Source organism: Globicephala melas, chromosome 6, assembly GCF_963455315.2.
Source record: "Globicephala melas chromosome 6, mGloMel1.2, whole genome shotgun sequence".
Taxonomy (NCBI): Eukaryota; Metazoa; Chordata; class Mammalia; order Artiodactyla; family Delphinidae; genus Globicephala; species Globicephala melas.
The window spans coordinates 52,946,573-52,967,472 of record NC_083319.1 but is presented as its reverse complement, the minus strand read 5'-3'; the positions used below and the strand labels follow the sequence as shown (position 1 = coordinate 52,967,472).

The 20,900-nt window shown below is 40.5% G+C and overlaps 1 protein-coding gene across 6 annotated transcripts in view; it reads right to left on the bottom strand.

Annotated features, from left to right (window-relative positions):
* Positions 1-20,900, bottom strand: part of SMARCA2 (SWI/SNF related BAF chromatin remodeling complex subunit ATPase 2) — a 172,684-nt gene that overhangs the window by 116,113 nt on the left and 35,671 nt on the right. For all 6 annotated transcript variants that reach the window (XM_060300876.1, XM_060300880.2, XM_060300878.2 and 3 more), the window contains 5 exons: positions 18,417-18,543; positions 16,052-16,225; positions 14,767-14,940; positions 11,837-12,007; positions 3,786-3,839 (listed from right to left, as the gene is read on the bottom strand). In XM_060300876.1, coding sequence (XP_060156859.1) covers positions 3,786-3,839; positions 11,837-12,007; positions 14,767-14,940; positions 16,052-16,225; positions 18,417-18,543 — 700 coding nt within the window. The remainder of the gene's footprint in view (positions 1-3,785; positions 3,840-11,836; positions 12,008-14,766; positions 14,941-16,051; positions 16,226-18,416; positions 18,544-20,900) is intronic.

The window sequence follows — 20,900 nt, the reverse complement described above, 5'->3', positions numbered from 1 at the left end:
TCTAATATATAGTATTCTTCCCCCGTAACAGCCCACTGAGTGTTTCTTACACATTAGACATTTATCCTGATCTTTTCTTTCCTTGTGATGAATTATAGTGGTTAAGTAACATTTATTGTTCAAGAGATTTCTGCACAGAATAGTGGTTTCAACCTTTTTCCTGCCACCAGGCTGTTCACATTCATAATACTTCTCGTGTGCACTGCAATTCCAGAAGGGGAAGAGACAACCCTCCACCCACCCCAATCCTCCAGGCAGATTAATCAGAATCTGTGAAAGGAGAAGGAAGTTTGAAACAAACGCCCTTCCATCCCGCTCGCTCCGGGGGGATGCCTGCTCGTGTGAATCACTGGCCAAGAACTTTTGAGTTTTCAGAGAAAAAAACATCCAATAAATCAATCACTGTATTCTTGTGATTCAGAATATTGAAAATACTAGGAAATAAAATTTAGAAATACGCCGCTGAATCTACAAATAGAGGCTACAGGGTAAGCCTACAGAAAATGGCAAAAAATAAGCTACCAAATACGCAAATTGTTTGGCTTACAGTTATGAAATTTCAAAGTAAATGAAGGAAACTGGGTCATATTTTCTGCTTCTGTATCATCGACGGGGAAAATGTAATTATAGAATCACTTAAGATTTTTCCACATTCTGTATATTCATAAACACATGCTTATATGTGCACAGACAATTTCTGGAGTGGTACATAAGAAACTTAGTATCAGTTGATTGGCAGTCTGAGATGGAAGATTACTTTTCAGTGTACCCTTTCATACTATTCTAATTTTCTACCATGCTAATGTACTACTATTTTTACTTAAAAATGAATAGCAGAGAGAAACCATATGATCATCTCAATAGATGCAGAAAAAGCTTTTGACAAAATTCAACACCCATTTATGATAAAAACCCTCATGAAAGTAGGCATAGAGGGAACTTACCTCAACATAATAAAGGCTACATATGACAAACCCACAGCCAACATCATTCTCAATGGTGAACAACTGAAACCATTTCCCCTAAGATCAGGAACAAGACAAGGCTGTCCATTCTCACCACTATTACTCAGCATAGTTTTAGAAGTTTTAGCCACAGCAATCAGAGAAGAAAAAGAAATGAAAGGAATCCAAATCGGAAAAGAAGAGGTAAAGCTGTCACTGTTTGCAGATGACATGATACTATACATAGAGAATCCTAAAGATGCTACCAGAAAACTACTAGAGCTAATCAACGAATTTGGTAAAGTACCAGGGTACCAAATTAATGCACAGAAATCTTTTGCATTCCTATACATTAATGATGAAAAATCTGAAAGAGAAATTAAGGAAACACTCCCACTTACCACTGCAACAAAAAGAATAAAATACCTAGGAATAAACCTACCTAAGGAGACAAAAGACCTGTATGCAGAAAACTATCAGACACTGATGAAAGAAATTAAAGATGATACAAACAGATGGAGAGATGTACCATATTCCTGGATTGGAACAATCAACATTGTGAAAATGACTATACTTCCCAAAGCAATCTACAGATTCAATGCAATCCCTATCAAACTACCAATGGCATTTTTCACAGAACTAGAACAAAAAATTTCACAATTTGTATGGAAACACAAAAGACCCCGAATAGCCAAAGCGATCTTGAGAAAGAAAAACAGAGCTGGAGGAATCAGGCGCCCGGACTTCAGACTATACTACAAAGCTACAGTAATCAAGACAGTATGGTACTGGCACAAAAACAGAAATATAGATCAATGGAACAGGATAGAAAGCCCAGAGATAAACCCACGCACATGTGGTCACCTTATTTTTGATAAAGGAGGCAAGAATATACAACGGAGAAAAGACAGCCTCTCTAATAAGTGGTGCTGGGAAAACTGGACAGCTACATATAAAAGAATGAAATTAGAACACTCCCTAACACCATACACAAAAATAAACTCAAAATGGATGAAAGACCTAAATGTAAGGCCAGCCACTATCAAACTCTTAGAGGAAAACATAGGCAGAACACTCTATGACATAAATTACAGCAAGATCCTTTTAGACCCACCTCCTAGAGAAGTTGGAAATAAAAACAAAAATAAACAAATGGGACCTAATGAAACTGAAAAGCTTTTGCACAGCAAAGGAAACCATAAACAAGACCAAAAGACAACCCTCAGAATGGGAGAAAATATTTGCAAATGAAGCAACTGACAAAGGATTAATCTCCAAAATTTACAAGCAGCTCATGCAACTCAATATCAAAAAAACAAACAACCCAATCCAAAAATGGGCAGAAGACCTAAACAGACATTTCTCCAAAGAAGACAGACAGATGGCCAACAAACACATGAAAGAATGCTTAAATTAACATCACTAATCATTAGAGAAATGCAAATCAAAACTACAATGAGGTATCACCTCACACCGGTCAGAATGGCCATTATGAAAAAATCTACAAACAATAAAGGCTGGAGAGGCTGTGGAGAAAAGGGAACCCTCTTGCACTGTTGGTGGGAATGTAAATTGATACAGCTGCTATGGAGAACAGTATGGAGGTTCCTTAAAAAACTAAAAATAGAACTACCATACGACCCAGCAATCCCACTACTGGGCATATACCCTGAGAGAACCATAATTCAAAAAGAGTCATGTACCATAATGTTCACTGCAGCTCTATTTACAATAGCCAGGACATGGAAGCAACCTAAGTGTCCATCAACAGATGAATGGATAAAGAAGATGTGGCACATATATACAATGGAATATCACTCAGCCGTAAAAAGAAATGAAATTGAGTTATTTGTAGTGAGGTGGATGGACCTAGAGTCTGTCATACAGAGCGAAGTAAGTCAGAAGGAGAAAAACAAATACCGTATGGTAACACATATATATGGAATCTAAGAAAAAAAAATGTCATGAAGAACCTAGGGGTAAGACGGGAATAAAGATACAGACCTACTAGAGCATGGACTTGAGGATATGGGGAGGGGGAAGGGTAAGCTGGGACAAAGTGAGAGAGTGGCATGGACATATATACACTACCAAACGCAAATTAGATAGCTAGTGGGAAGCAGCCATATAGCACAGGGAGATTAGCTCAGTGCTTTGTGACCACCTAGAGGGGTGGGATAGGGAGGGTGGGAGGGAGAGAGATGAAGAGGGAAGAGATATGGGGACATATGTATATGTATAACTAATTCACTTTGTAATAAAGCAGAAACTAATACACCATTGTAAAGCAATTATACTCCAATAAAGATGTTAAAAAAAAAGAAAGAGATAAATACCGTATGCTAACACATATATATGGAATCTAAAAAAAAAAAAAATGGTTCTGAAGAACCTAGGGGCAGGACAGGAATAAAGATGCAGATGTAGAGAATGGGCCTGAGGACACGGGGAAGGGGAAGCTGGGACGAAGTGAGAGAGTGGCATGGACTTATAAATACTATCAAACGTAAAATAGATAGCTAGTGGGAAGCAGCCACATAGCACAGGGAGATCAGCTCGGTGCTTTGTGACCACCTAGAGGGGTGGGAGAGGGAGGGTGGGAGGGAGGGAGACGCAAGAGGGAGGAGATATGGGGATATATGTATATGTATTACTGATTCACTTTGTTATACAGCAGAAACTAACACACCTTGTAAAGCAATTAAACTCCAATAAAGATGTTTAAAAAAAAAAGAATAGCAGAGTACAAAATAAAATCAGTATACACAGAGAATGGTGCAGCAAGGTATGGCAGGGTATCATTCAACAGAACACAGCAGAAACGGATGCAAAATCCCTTACCTCTCCATCTGGTCCCAGGGCAGACTCCTCCCCCTCTGCATTCTCTTCAGCCTTCTGCAAAACAATGTCAAATGTTACATGTAAACCAAGAAAGTGGGTACAGGAAGGACCTCATGGCAACTTGGTGGTATATAACGGTAATTCATTACTGCTTATCATCATCCAACAAAGCTTAGGAATTAATGCCTTTTCTTTGTGTTTCTCTTCACTCTCTGAGACAAGACAAACTGTGTACTTTATTGGCAACTTGCAGGGGGTCAGTGAAAGCTGGGTGTGACTCAGGCCTGACCCACTAGAGATGGCTGGACTGTGTCTTCCAGGACCCCAACAGCTTAAGATGTGGCAGCATCGGGACAGAGGTCAGAATCCCAAATGTCCCTCCCTGTGTTTGGCACTATGAAGACAAATCCTGACGTAATCAGCTCAATTTTCCCATTCCCTTAGCAAGTTGTCTAAAAATGTCCCCTCAAGAATGAATTCTGAACCGCTCTTGGGTTATAAAAATGCAAAATCATACAAAATTCTGTGAGTTCTCTGAATTTTTATCATTCTACCTAATTGGCTTTCATAATATACAGTATTTCCACAGTGGGTATATGGGGAAATTTGATGCAGATACTGTGATCTCATGAAAAATTCTGTCATCTTCCATTTCTTAAATATTCCAATAACTTAGCCCATTAACCTTTATGTGCCTCAAAGGCAGCCTAAATGAAAAGCTAGGATTATGTCACGTTTTGTACATACCCGAGAGAGCCTCATCTGCAAGAGACACAAAATAGTCTAAAATTTCTTACATTTATAACGACCCCTTCGACAAGTGAAATCCTTAACATCACCTTTACAGAATCCTTATTTTAAAGTTATTCTGTGTGGTGTGATTAGAAGAAAAACAAACAAACAAACAAACTTTAGTCATTTCTTTTATCAAGACATTTAAGAAAATGAGCTTTCCTCCCCTGGGCTCTTTAGTTAATTAAAAATATACATAATGATACAGAATCAATATTAATTCCACTTTGTTTACTTAAGGCATTGACTGTGTAATACAGTTTTGCTTCCCATGAAAATAACTCAGTTGTCTCTTGACAAAACAGCTTTTACAGAAAATGTTTAGTGGTGAAAATCCAGCCTTTGGTCCATACTGAGGAAGGGCAGTTCCCGTAAATGTCTGAAATTTTATAGTTGTTTGATAATTTTCTTGCAAAAAATACATGTATATAAGTATGCCAAAACACAAGGCAGAAAAAAATGTAGCACTTCTGCCAAAGAGTAGGAAATGAAATGCTCTCCTTGGTTATGATTTCCCAAGAATTTAATTTTCTATTTATGCCACCCCAAACCGAAAATATTTACAAGCTCACAAGAAATGACCATCGTGGAAAAGCATCCCTATGTCTGGGCTAGGGATACAGGGAACAACGGCAGAAAGGCTCAGAAAAGGGACCATCCCCGCTACCAGCCTCCCTGAAGATCTCCTTTTTGGAATTCTCAGGCACTATATTCAGGCAACTCTTTTAATTAATGGGAGAAAGTCAATTAATCCCACCATTCTTTCCATACAAATCAGAAATTAGCTACAAATCTGGCCAACAAAGAAAATCAGATGAGACCATGAATAAGCCAATTTTCCAATATCTAGCTAGTGGAACTGGATCACTATTTCAATGAATAGTACATTAAAAAGCTTGAACGACCATAAATAACAGAATCAAAACTATTCTAAAGAATACTCTTCTGTGAATCTGCTGTAGACTAGATAGGCTGCTATCTAAAAAGTGCCTCATAATAAGGCCTTTCCATTACTTAAATTCCTCTAAACTAATTTTTAAATTTCTATCTGGTATCAAAGTTGAGAAGCAATGTAATATCAGACTTAAGAAAGTCAGCTCTGGAATTAGAGGAACTGCGTTTGAATGCCGGCTCTGTCACTGTGCAAGAGTACTTAGCTGTGTGATCTCGACCAAGTCTCTGTGTCTTGGTTCCCTCTTCTGTAAAACGGGGACAGCAGCGGTCCCTACCTCATAGGGCTGCTGCAGGACTGGATCACTATTTCAATATGTACAATCCAATGTTACATGTAATATCCACTGAGAGCGTCAATTTCCACAATGTAAAAGAATCAGTGATAGTCCGAGGGCTATTCTTTTATGTCTATATAAAACTGGCTATAGCACTGTCTGAAAACTGCTTCATAAGGTTACGAAGTCAGGGATTTCTGTCTGTTTTGTTCACTCATGTATTCCCATACCTACAAGGGGTCCCGGCACTTAAAAGGCATTTGAAGGATGAATGAATGAATGAATGAATGCGCCAAGAACAACACTTTCCACTTAGCATACATGCAATCAATTAACATTATTTTAATTAGGTGACAGTATATGTGCAAGTCATAAAAGAGTTAAGAGCACACACGCGTTCCTCGCTGAACTGGTGCTCTGTGAGACCTTCCCTTGCGTGCCCTGTACTTATACCCAGTTCGGCTATGTTATTCTAGGAGGTGGAAGCCAGATGGCAGTCTACTCTACAGCAAGAGGTGTCAAGTTCTCCCATCATGCTTTGAATTCCTTCAGTTTGGGGACAATCTCTGGTTGGTATGCTTTCAGAAATCCACATTCTCACATCAAACTAGCGCTTAACCCTCAATTCTCTTCCGCTGCCAGAATTCCCTTTGTGTGTTGCTCAAGGTCAACTCCAAACAGATTGTGACCGGTACTACGATATTGGAGTAACCTGGGACAGACTCTGAGCACCTGGTGGGATGGCCTGCAGCTGATGTGGCCACGGCTGCCTGAGAGAATTTCATATACAGTGAATCTGTAGCATGTGACTGCAAACACATCCTATCAATGTTGCCGGCTGATGCCTGAGCTTATTTCCACTGATTAAAACAAACACAAAAAAACAAAACCGACTGCAGTTCATCCACTAATCAGGAATAAGGAACTCTGTACTGGCTTCTTCCTATCCACAAAAAGTTGAGAACTAATTACCCTCATGGAGGGGAGGGAGGAATGTAATTATGGAATCGGATGTGAAGCAAATTACTCCTAACGAAAGACAATCTGGCTTCCCGGTGAAGGCCGATGTCAATTCATACCCTTCCTTTAGGAATGTTATGAACAAAGCTATGTGCACAGCTATCCACTTTCCTTGCAGAGGCTGTATAAAATAATCAACAACGCTGTGTGGAGGGAAAGATATCCCCAAACATGAAAACCCTGTGGAAGCTGAATTCAAGAAAATGGGCCTCACTGGGGTACTTTATGCAGATTACCACAACACAGGACACAAACAGCCTCACTCTGTAAAGAAAACAGCTTTGTACCAAATATTTTACAATCTATATTATAAAGTGAACACAGTTTATCCCCCAGCAGGTGTTATAATATGCTGAAACATCATTCAAATGTGTTGGCATCTTAAAGACTCATTCTGCTTCGAGGGAAACTTAAGATTTTCAGAAACCACTTGGGTTATTTTTACTGTCATTTAAGAGGACCTGTGAGCATTAAGATAGGTGATCAGGCAATAAAAAATACCCAAGAATATCAAATTAACAGGCAATTGCACATTACTTAAGTTGGGCCTTGCAGAGAAAACCAATTCCAACATTTTGACTCAAGTAACTGGTCAATCCAGTTAAGCTGGACTTTGATCCAAATTTCTGGTTTCACCCATTTTGACACTGAACTTATCAAATAAATCTAACCATCATGGCATCGTGTTCACCTACCTTTACAATAGTCACTACACTCAAATGCCCAGAATTGCCTTAGAACCTTTCTTTCACCTACAAAAATCTCCTTGTGGAGGCAAACTGCAATAAGCTAATTATCTTTGGGGAAAGGAGGTAAAAGAATTGAGAAGGACTGGAGAGTCACTCAAATTTAAAATAAATGCCTCAATAGCATTACTACTTGGCATTTGATGCTCTTTTCACTGAAAATTATACCGAGGGGCTTTTCTCTAATTGTTGGCTATCCTCCTGTCACTATATTGATCAATACACTATGCCAGAAATGTCCCCCCTCCAATACATCACAGATTCACGTATAACAGTGTTTGATGAGAGAGAAGGAGAACAGAATAAGTTTCAGAAAGAAAGACCACGGTGAAAAAGTCATTTGACACAGCACTCCCCCATGGACTCTCTACGTTCTCATTAGTATCATGGGTTTCCAAGAAATGTCACAATAAATACCAAGGGTGTCGTTCTGTTGGTATACACCCCAGTGAAAGATTTGGGGGAAGGGGATTAAATACTTTATACTTTACTTTTGGCCTGAAGTCAATAGCTGGGGAAGCTGAACCTCTTAAATGACCAGACTTTTCAGCAGTAGGTGTGTGGGTTAGGGGGCTGGCATGGGCTCCCAACCACAGCTTAAGGAAAGACATACCCTAAATCTCTGTAAGAAATACCTTATTGTTTGGATATTATAGGCCAAATAATTAGAAAATTCTCTTTCTAGGATCTGGGGAGGAAGAGGGAAGCAGAGTCTGCCAAAAATAAGAAATCCTCATTTCCCACTGCAGGCCTCCACAGTCAAGGAGCCTGTCGTTGTCCTAAAAGACATTCTACCTGATAATATCTAATTGATCCTCACCTAGAAAAAAATGGTGGCCACTTATTTTCTCAACACCACAGAGAACATACAGTAAGGGGAAAAAGAAGATTTTATTTTCAGAAAAACCTATAACCACATTTCAACAATCATGATCCTACATCTATACCACAGAACTGATTGATAAAACAACTAATATTTACTGAGTGCTTACTATGTCCCAGGGAGCGTTCGAAGTGCTTTAGATAAACTTTCCTATGTGAGCCTCACAACAAAAATCTAGGCTATAGGTCCTGTTCCTGTCACCTTCTTACAGATCAAGAGACTGAAGCACTGGGTAATAGATCTCTTAATGAAATATCCTACAAGGGAATAACAGCAAATTAGTGTTCCATGTTTTCGTATGCAGTTATGAATTTAAGAGATTGCGTGCAAACGTGCTTTAGACAGTAGTCCAATTTCGTAAGTTAGCACGTTCGATCCTATTTGTATACGACGCCATTTCAACCTGGAGTCCCCCAGCAGATATAAGAGAACTCGCAGGGCAGAGGATGGAGACCTCCAGGTCATGCTAAGTACCCATAACAGTGTATTCACCTTGTCACACTGCAGAGACTGCTGTCACCTAATCAGATATTTCAATACTTGAAAAATGATTCCTCCTCTAACACCTAAGTAGATACATAGAGCTTATTTCTTTTTCTTCCACTTCAAGGGCGTTAATGGAAGGCCAGGTTGAGATCGAGAAGTTTCAGAATGACTTATAAAGGTATACTTCATAGAAGCGGCTCTAATGGTGAGAAGAGCAAAACTAAGCAAGGTCCTGAGAGGTTAAAGGAAACCCACTCTATTATTCACTAACACCAAGTAAACCTGATCAACTCCCCAAGAAAGAAAAAGGCCTTCTCTGTTACACCAGGGCAATTCCTTAAAAAAATGATACACTAGTTTAACACTGAGTAAAAAAGTAGCCCTTTTCCAATTAAACTGCAAGGTCCACCATACTCATCTTTGACGGCACAGTTCTTGAAGTTACCTGTATCTTGTCCTACAAGTGTTGCCACCAGTTCAATGCTATGAGTTCACTGAGTAAAGAAGCTTTCTCAAAACAAAGATTTAGGGATGCCTTACTTAATTAGAAAAAAAAAGCAAAACAAAACCTGCAGATAGATACAGCATGATATTCACTTCTGCGGGAAATGCTGAAAGGGACAGCACAGAGTTTTTAAGTGTCCACATGCAGGTTCCCTCCCTGACACAGAGAAGCTGGAACAAACAACTCTCAATCATTCACTCTAATGGAGGGAAGAAGAACTCCAGGTAATCCAGAGTGTCAAATAATCAGCTTTTGAAAGCATCCATTTTCTTTGCACTTGAATTAAGGTACATCTAAAATTGGGTAACTCACTCTGAACTAAGTCTTAAAACCCCATGAGACAGTTTTCAGGAAGGTCTAGGAAGGAGCCCAGTTTCTTTTTGTCCTTTCTTTATCCAAGGTCTCCCAGCAAGATGGCCCAGGAAGGAAACACGGCCTGATCTCCTTGGTCCTGCTGAGGGCAGGGGGAGCTCAGATGCGAGGCATCCTGAGAGCATGTCAGGGAAGAGGGAGAGGGCTGCTAATAAACTAATAATTCTGCACATTCCATCATGTGAGCTCATCAGCGGAAGATGCCCAGAGACAGCCACCAGGCAGACTGGAGTCGCTTGGGTACCTATTATTCGTTTGCCAGGAAACCAGGTCCCAGTTTTACTCCCCGCCTTCCTTCACAGCATTCATTACAGTTTATAATTATATACTTGGGTGCATAGTTGATTAACGTCTGTCTCTCTCTAATTAATTAAGAGGGCAAGAGTGCTTTTCCTCACCACTTGCACTCTCTCTCCCTCAGCATCTAGCATCCTGCCTAGATTATAGTAAGTGTTCAGTTAATATTTTCTGAGCAAATACATGAAACAGAAAGAATAAGTGCTATTAGCAAACCTGAAAGCAAGAGTTTGGAGGTAGAGAGTCAACCTACAGATGATGCAGTGCTGGCAGCATCAGGAAAAATACTGACAGGTTCCTGCTCTGTACAGATTAACATAAAAACAAAGGCATAATCATTACAACACAATTATGTATCTTTCTTTGCCTATGATGATATAACAATCTAATACTATTGCAGCAGTCCATTAATTAAAAGCCAGAAGCTCATATCTGAGCTTTTAATCACAAAGAAACACAGACTACGAATGGTAGTACTAAAAACACTAACAGTGACCTTTTTGTGACAGTCTCTGCAAAATATGCCTCAGGATCAGGAAAAACTAAAATGGCCATTTCATGGGGTCCACCTATGGAATATGACAGAATTGTTATCTGCTTGCCACGTGCCAACGTTAAGTCAGAAATTGGGAGCTGGAATTTTGCAAAGTCTATAATGCGACCTTGACAAGAAAATGAGGTATTCCTCACCAAAGAAATGTCGAAATGCAAGCCCTGACTCATCCCTTGTTCACCTTCACAATAAGGGAAGCTATCTTATACTAAAGAAATCAGGTGCAGAAGGCGCCTTTTCAATCACTTATTCCTCCTCCTTAATTATGAAACAGGTATGAGAATTCAGGAGCCATGAAATTAATTATTTTTTTGAAAAACATTTTGTGCAATTATTCAGTGCAGAGAAGAAATGATTAAACGCTACCAATCCTCAATCTTCACAATTCTAACGGAGACTTTCTGTTGATGTTTATACCTGGGCCAAGCAGAACTGACCGTGAAAACAAAATATACACCGAGAACTATATTAGCAGACTACTTAAGCTTCAAAGAGGCTCTATATTTACAGGTTACCCTTGAATTGAGATATAGTATCTGCAGAGTAGAGGTTCTAAATCTTACCCCTTCGTTTCTCATGATAAATTGGATTATTTTACATAAGACTATTCACTGTTTTCTGTAATGACCTAAAACCCTGACTTGCACATTTACCTTAGTGTAAAACCGGGGCAGCTGAACTGAGCGCACAATCTTGGCATCGCTGTCTGTCCAAAGAAACAGGCTGAAGTATGTTCTAAAAGTATCCCAAAGCTATCTTTTCCATCTTCCTCTGGCTCCTTTCAATCTGAACATAGCATTTTCGTCTTCATTTTCACTCCAGTTTCTTAACTCAGCAGTCCCCTGCCTCGCTGGCATTGCACTTGAGCAAACATTTCTTTGTGCCCATGGTTTTCCTTTTCTACCGACCGTGTGTACTTAGTTTCTGAATGCTGGGTGAAACAGCAGAAATACGAGCCAAATATACATCCTGTCCATCATGCCGCCATCTCCAAAATGTTGCCTAGTACACCTAGTACATCAACCCATTTATATCAGCAATGTTTGCGATATAATCATCTAAGTCTCCCACTAGTGTAGTAGGAAGTACTCATTAAAGGGCAAGACATGCCTAAAACTGGTCGGCGACCACACGTCCCCGGTTCAGCCACAGCCACTCAGGTGCTCACCTTCCTCTTCTTCCTCCTCTTCTTCTTCTCTTTGGCCGCCTGGGCTTGCTTGTGCTCCCAAACCAGATTAGTCAGGTTGGCCACATACTCATCCGTCTGCTGCAAAAGGTACGCTAAACGCCTATCTTTCTTTTGATCGATCAGTTTTCTATAGCCCTCTTCATCTTCAGCCTATTAAGGAAAGAAGAGCGTGATCAGAACATAATAAAAGTTTGCAGACGACACCTTTTTCCACTCATCCCTCCCCTTGATGGTCTGAACTTCGGTGGTCCGCGCAGCACACCGAATGATTCCGGCCACCCGAGTTCTCGCACCCTGTCTGGGAATAGGGAACACACGGAGGTACGATGCCTATGCCCCAGGACACCAGAGTTCACGGCAAGGTCAACACACATAACTATCTGTGTGGTGTGATCAAGCACTTTGAGCCAACTTTTCATTCTTTTGTGTTCCTTTAACTGCGCAAAAAGTGTTAAAATTTCAGGATTCACCATCTGAAACTTATTCTTAACTTTATATTTTGGAAAGTCAAATATAATCAAAAGTAGAGAAGGTAGTATAATCTCTCATATAACGAACACCAAGCAACAAAAATTAACTCCCCATGACTCCCGTTTGTTTCGCTGCAGCCCTTCCCCCACCTCCTCCCTGCAATCCCAAACTGGATTGTCCTGAAGCAAATTCCAGACATAGTAGCTTTTCATTCATAAATATTTCAATAAGTACTTCCAGAGGCAAGGAACTGAATAGGTTTTGAACAAATAACTTCTTATACTTAAAAGCATTACAAGAACTTCCCTGGTGGCGCAGTGGTTAAAATCCACCTGCCACCGCAGGGGACATGGGTTCAAGCCCTGGTCTGGGAAGATCCCACATACCGCGGAGCAACTAAGCCCGTGTGCCTCAACTACTGAAGCCCGCTTGCCTAGAGCCCGTGCTCCGCAACAAGAGAAGCCACCGCAATGAGAAGCCCGGGCACCACAACCAAGAGTAGCCCCCGCTCGCCACAACTAGAGAAAGCCCGCGCTCAGCCACGAAGACCCAATGCAGCCAAAACTAAATAAGTAAATGAATTTATAAAAAATGTGGTTGACTGGGAGGGATTTTGGTCAGCACTGCATAATGGGCCCAGATGACTGGAGACAATTCATTAGCACCTGAAGCCTGACAGTGCTGAGCCATAAAACAGACACAGTACTTCCCACTTCTACCTCCTGTTAAGCAATATTATGAGGTTAAATGGAATAAAAACTGATGCACTCTGGGTCATTTCCAGAGAAATCTTTTTATACATCCCAATAAAAGGACATCTCAAAAATATGTTCCTCATGTGATGCAGGATAAAAGGAACACACTGCAAAATCTTTTAAGAGGCAGCTCTTTACAGAGAAGCTTAGGTTTTTCAGTCCAGGGCTGTCCCTCCAGCATCTGCCCGAGTAACAGCAGCTTCATCACTCCGTCTGGCTGCTGTCTGCCCCACGGATGAGCATGAACCTCAAATGCTATTATAACTGTAATTGCTTTTGGTTATGGTTGATCTCACTTGAAGAAAGAATGATAAAAAAAAACTTCAGTGTCTCTGTTATCTGTATATTCCATCATTTAATTGCGAAAATTAATGATTTGCAAATGCCTAATCATTAGTGTCAAGCCAATCTGTTACTGAAGTTCTAATATAGTTTCACTTCAGTTGAATCAGACAAATTTGACTGTTCCCTGCTCAAATACTATAAAATGGTCTCCCCAGCTAGTTAGCCGTCTCCTGGTCCCCTCCCTCCCCAAAAAAGAGAGGGAGGTAGAAGGTAAGATTTAGTAGACCTCGGACACAGAGCCTTTTAAAATATGGTGTTCACTCTCCGAAATCCAAAAAAATTAATGACCAAAAAAACGCAAACCGTAATACCAGCCAGGAAGACTATGTCATTTGGAATTTTCCAGGGACATAATTATGGGTTGAGGCTAATGATTTTATCTTCATCCAGTACCCAGGCATTACATCCCAGATAGAATCTGCACGTCTCCTATCAATATACATTACACACACTTTTCTAAAATCCACGGTGTGCTCTGAGGTCCGATTCCAAAAATAAATGGCCAATAAACTCAAATACGCAGGCCAGTGATATAAACCAATTCCTTCTGTGTTTATATATCCATTAAAAAGTAACGGTGGAAAAGAAATGACCCATGAATAGCCTTTGACAATAACATGGCTATGATCAAAAAAGCAGCATTTCAAAATTAACTTAAAAATCACTTTTTAAACTGTTAGAGAAAAATTTCTGCCAGAATTTTGAAGCACCAGTGGCTTCAAAAAAAGAGAACTTCTTAGATTCCAAGACACAGCTTCATGAGATATTCATTCAAAACAACTTGTGTCATTAGTCTCAAAGAGGCAACACTTTAAAAAGAACTGCCAGGTCTGGTGATCAAAACTGCAAAATATAGTACCTGCCTTTATGTAAAAAGCTATCATCTGGGGCTTTCCTGGTGGCGCAGTGGTTGAGAGTCCGCCTGCCGATGCAGGGGACACGGGTTCGTGCCCCGGTCCAGGAAGATCTCACGTGCCGCGGAGCGGCTGGGCCCGTGAGCCATGGCTGCTGATCCTGCGCGTCCACAACGGGAGAGGCCACAACAGTGAGAGGCCCGCGTAGCGCAAAAAAAAAAAAAAGAGCTATCATCTGAATAACAGTGCCACCCTAGGACATGGAAACCCTATACTCATCAGTGGTAGCCCTAGATTTGTGGCACTGCACTGTCTAGGAAAGGGAAGATATTTTTACTCCATCCCGGTGAAGTTCAAAGGAATGGATTAGTATATTTGATAAGCAGCTTTTACTCTCTCCTTCTACTACAGCATGTTTAACATTCTCAGTGCAGATGGCTGTGAGGGGAGCATTTTCCTGGGTTCCTGTAGGCAGGCCCCTTACCATCAACCTCCGCATTCTCTCCTTTTCGATCCGCTCGGTCTCCTTCTTCTGCTCCCTTTCAGTGTTGGCGTGCCAAGTGGCCACTGCTTTGGAAAGCTTCTGGATCTTCCCAGCCACAGACCGATGGTACTCCTTAAAATCTTTTGCATGCTGCAAAATACTGTTCAGGTATTCCTAAGGGATCCAAAGCGGGGAGAAGAGAAGGCTTAAAATTCAGTTCCCAATGTCGTTTGAGGTTTCATCATAGTACAGGGAAACTCTGTGTATGGAACACCCATGGGGGACTAGAACCTATTTTGGGACAGGTGCCCTGGTGTGTCTCCATAGCTGAGGTGTGGGCTATGTAGTGGTGGGAAAGATGACGTCTCAAAGTTCGTTTTGGGGCCAGCCGGTGGAAGAGAAGCCTCCCCGGCCTTGAGGGTGTGGCCACGTGAAAATGGAAAGATCAACGGTTGAGAGAGACCTGCAAAACAGTGATGATAAAATTTAAAGCAAATCACTCCCAGATAAACCTCAGGGAGACGGGTGTTTCCAGTGAGAAGCGTGTTACAGAAGTGTTTCTTCTGCTCTCACTTAAATACCTTAGAATTGTCCCTCAGAAGAAGTTTTATAGGAAGCTAAAATTGCCATACATCTTTTGTATCCACTTTTTAAATAAAGAAGGGGAAACTTAAAACCTTATTGACACTTAAGTCCAACACTTTTCAAAACAAAACTTAATCAAGGCACTAAATTAAGCACAGAAAAACAAGTAAAATTCACAGGATTACGACACGAGATCAGATCCTACATCAAAATATTTCCAAATCCCTAGAAAGGAATGTTTTAAAATATCTGCCCCTGTGAAACCTTCAACTGGGCCCTTGAAAAGCCCCGGATACTATATTTATATCTGTGATAAAAATAACGGTTTGCCCTCTTCTTTCCAAGTTCCCTCTTCCCCAGGACTTTGCTCTAGGAAACACGCCTGTGCCTACCCAGTCAGCAGCATCCCATGGGGTTATGAATTTGACACGTGACTGGAATTCAGAAAGCAGGGTCCCCCCCACCCCCTTATCCTGTACTGACCGTTTGCATGTCCTTGCGGAGGTCACCTACCACTCTGGCTGGGCCTAGGTTTCCTCATCTATGACATGGTGTGGTTGGACTACGTAAGCTCCCAGGATCCTTTCTGTGACGTCCCCACTGCCCGCAGTTGTCCATTTTTCAGTGGTTCTGACTCCACCCAGTTTCTTGGTTAGCATCTCTGCCAACGGCGGGGCACCCAGAGCCCAGGCCCAAGTACCTGGTGCTTCTGCCGACGCTTCCTCTCCTGCTCGATCTTCTGCTGCTTCTCCAGCTTCTCCGTCATGCGGGCTTCCCTCAGGGTCTGGCGCTTGCTCCGTTTGTATGCTTTGGAGTTGAGGGCCGTCTCCAGGGTCGTGTCCCGTCGCATGCAGGCCACTACCTCCTGTCTCAACTGTCAAGAGGGGAGCAGTTAGAACACCTCCCCAGACAGAGGCCAGACCCCCGTCGTCCCCTGCCCTCCATTTAGTGGAGCCGAATGGTGACTCCCTGAGTTTCTCCATCACAGTTGGCCTTTTAGGAAACAAAGGGACTACATCATGCTGAATGTATATGGTATTTTCAAAGATGCTCTAAGTTTTCTTTCCAAAAAATTCAGAGAGGGAGCAAGTACGGCACTGTTAACAGTAAAGAAAATAAATCAGTAAGTAAGTAGAGGATGTCTTGGCTTTTAAATAAATTGATTCACTCTATTTAATTATCCTAATGATATTAATTAGTTAATAAGCTTTTTACATTTTTTTACTTCATTGTAAGTGTCATGCTAACTTTCTCTTTGTGCTTAAAGATTAACGTGAACAACGCTGGGCAAAAAAGAATAGAAGAGTTACTTCCTGCTCATGTGAAGTAGCTGCAGATATGCAAACAGTGCTAATTCATCATCTCATGTAAAAGACGGGAAATACTAGTTTGGGCTTCCTCCCGGTCCTAACAATGATATTCTTTGCAAGATACTTAATTTTTTTTTTTTTACTGTATTATGGACTTCTTTTAGATCAGAAATATAGTATTTCATTCATATTGTATGTTACGTGGTGGTAAAAGGTGGGGGGTGGAAACATGCACTGAAATAGCAATTCGACTGAATCTGAAATCAGCATCCATTACAGCTCATTTCATTGGAAAACTTCACAGATAACAGATTTTTCAATAATATGAAGCAAAAACCAGAAACCAATCAGAATCCAGCACAGTGAAGCTAATTTGAATCTAATCTTATTCCTGAAAATACTCATTTAACAAAATTTTATTAAACTGCTTATCAAGGCATTTTATGAAGTTACCTGTAAAAAAGAAGCAAATGGAATGCAGAAAGTTTTTTCTTTTTTTTCTTTTCTTTTTTTGTTTTTAGGTTAAGCTCTAATCTACTCTCACAAACCTATGGTCAAGTAGCCGCCAGCCACCATGATGCCCCTCTTGCGATACTATAACCAACAAGGCAAAACGTATTTCCAAGTTCATATGACAATAGCAAGAGGGATGGCCTTGTGATTTTGCTCACATCCTCCAACAGACCAAGGCATGTAATTCAGTACTTCCAAACTACTTTCAGTCATTCATTATTCATTTTGCATGCCCCGAGACCTTCACCAAACAAGCCCGTCTGACGGGCGAGGAAGCATTCCTTTTCCCCTTTGGCTAAATGCCGCTGTGTGATGACCAGGGGACCTGAAGCTTTGGGGTGAGAAGGCAAAACTCGCCAAAGTGAAAATCAGCTCTACTTCATTCCACTAGTCTCCTACTGATTTAGCAATTATAAAATAGAGCACTATGCTAGCCTTTCATTTTTTTTGGTATGTGGGCCTCTCACTGCTGTGGCCTCTCCCGTTGCGGAGCACAGGCTCTGGACGCACAGGCTCAGCGGCCATGGCTCACAGGTCCAGCCGCTCCGGGGCATGTGGGATCTTCCTGGACCGGGGCACGAACCCGCGCCCCCTGCATCGGCAGGCGGACTCTCAACCACTGCGCCACCAGGGAAGTCCCTATGCTAGCCTTTCTTAATCAGTGACTACTAAGAACACAGCAAGAACAATAGATACAAATTCACTGATAAGTCAAATATGGGGGTCTGATGTGATGAAATGCTCCAAAAGTAGGTGTTGATGAATAATCAACAGTTACAAACCAGTTTTATGTATTTCTATAAACAATGAGCTATTTAGTTGAGTGGCTTTCGTATTTGTTAAAATGATTTTCATAGTCACGGCTAGGATTTTACATTTCTCTTTACAAAGAAGCTCTGATCTATCACCTTCCTGTTTTTCTTTGAAACCATAAAGGCAAACATAAGCTATCCCATCTGTTCTCAAGGTTTCATCTACAGTAACAAAATGCCGTAACTCTGACTTTGGAAACCATAATATGGAAGAAAAAAATGTCTCTGATGTACAGAAGAGAAAAACAGAATAATAAGCAGTTAGTCTTCATTACTTTTAGTTCTGTGCTGCTGGTCGAAAAGATACAGTCTTTTACTAAGTTTATATCTTTATACCAATATTGAGCGACTTAAGGAAACACACAGATCACACTCTGGAACAATTATATTTATTTCCTGCACCTCAGATGTGCTGGGGAAAAGGTATTACCTGACGCTGGAAATTGAGTAACCGAAGTGCTTTCAGTTCCACGGTTGCTTTGGTTCGTAAATCTGGTGGCAAAGAGCCAGGGAGATTTTCCAGTTCCTGTATCCTATGGGCTATGCGAGCCTGAAGTCTAACGGAGATAATAAAATGGGGGAGGGGGAAGGTAGAAATATACATTACAGTCTGGTCTTAAATGATAGACAACAACCTTAGGTTTAAGTTCACCTTCCAGATACTGACGGCCGATTTCTGATACCCAACTAGATTATCTGATGTTAAACAGAGAAAAGCTACCTTTGCATTAATGCAGACAGGTGCTATATTAGTTAACACTTTGGCCTTCTTCACAACCTCTCTCTAACAGCCAGGAAGGAAGGCTCAGAATACATCTAGGAGGAAAGTCAAGCCCCATGGCTCCCTCCAAAGAGAGAGAGAAAATGAGACAGGAAAATATGACTTGCTCCCGAACGCCTGGCCAGCCAGAGTGCAGAGCTGAGACGACAGAGTTCTCTTTCTAACTTCTAGTTCTGTCCTAAGGCAACGGGGCCATTTGCCCTCCTTGCCAAGGTGCTGACAATGACAGCTAGTAAAGCTGAGTGAACAAGAGCAGTGTTAGGTGCTGAGGTCACAGAAACCAGCCAACCCAAAACATTCAGAGAGGGGGAGCGCGCTACCGGCCACAACCATTTCCTCTGCGAGCAGTGCTTGCTTGAGAAAAGAAAAGGCAAATTAGGTATTTTTAAAAATGAGGTTTGGAGCAGCAGTAAATAGTAAACAGTTTTTAAAAACTAAGAGTTTCCAGAAAAGGACTGCCGGGGAGTCTCATTCTGGACATCATCAAAAAATAGAACTATAGGTACTACCTCACAATACGGGCAGAATAGAAAATAAAAGACTTACTACTTTATTCATTTGGGATACTATTACTGTTAGTCATAGAAACTGGTTTTAGGGTTCACCTGGATCCTATTCTTACAAATAATTACATGCCATCTAAATCTATTTTTAGAATGACCTCCCCCCACATTTGGGGCAAAACTGTCTTGGAATAGATTTCGACAAAGAAAGAACAGTAAAAGGTAGTAAGTTAAACTAAACTAATAGTAACTCCACTAAGTTAGGTGCATATAAAGCACAATTCTGTCTCTCTCTCTCTCTCTCTCTCTTTCTCTCTCTCTCTCTCTTACACACACACACACACACACACCTCTACAAGGTAAATGCACCATTTTATTGAAGAGAAAACTGAAGTTCAGAGATATTAAGAAACATGTGGACGTCACAGAGCCAGTAAAGGAGAGAGCCGAGGCTGGAACCCTCACTGGCCTGACACAAACACCACTGCAACGATACTGCAGATAATTAAAATATACTTCCTAACTGCAAACTCCCTTGGAACTCAACTATAAAAATTGATAATTAAAGATTCTGTTAAAAATTAATATTATGCTTTTTTTCAACATTTATGATGCTGTCTGTTGATATAAAAAAGTAAAACCTTCTGTGACTTAGATGTTGCAAAATATCTTAATAGTTCATATAGCCCAAATATCAAAATGAGGGTGTTTTTAAAAACTTAAGAGTTGTTTGCTTTGGTAGAGAAATAAAATATCATCTTTTTCAAAACTTCAAAAATGATAGTAAGAAGGGTAATGCATCATTTTTCATTGACTTCATTGACAATAATATTCTGATAGATTCCTCTTTTATTTGGTATATACGTGTTATTAATTCTGATTTACTAAATGATTTATCATCATAATGTGTTATTACTAATATTACTGTTATTGTGTGTTATTTCAACTATGCATACTAACACAAACAATAGTACTTTTAAATGGTTTAACCACGCAACAGACTAAAAATGTGTTAGTTCAAGCAACAACAATAAACTTTCATCAATTTATTCTCTTGATCAAATTGTTCAGACTCTCCCAACTTTCTTCCACATTCCTTTTACTATTGATACTCATGGGATTCTCATCACAGTTTAAAATTTTTCTTTGTATGAAACAAACCTTTACTTTCTTTAGCCAATTCAATTTCTTAAATACGCACATAACCAAAAATTCCCAAATAGAGCAACAGGTGACGGATCTTAACAACTAGGATATTAAGAGAAAAATCTATTACAGATTCTTCTCAAATACATAATTTAAAGGGGAAAAAACTAAACCAAGATAATTTTACTTGTGTAGCGTTAAGGCCATACTAAAGGAAATTTAGATACTACAGCAGGGTGAGATATGGTTATTCTGCTTCCTTGGTTCTAGATTTATTGCAGACCCTTTTCATTTGACTATCGCAGAATGTTTTCAAACTATCCCTTGGTATTGTGTTTTACTCTGTTTGACAAAGTGGGTCAGGTGCTACATTAGAAGAATGGCTGCTTTTTCCTTAATCATCTAAACGACTATGGAACTAGGCCTAAATAAATAATCTTAGGACAACCGGGCTGACCGTGTAGAGACTAAATCACACTGAACC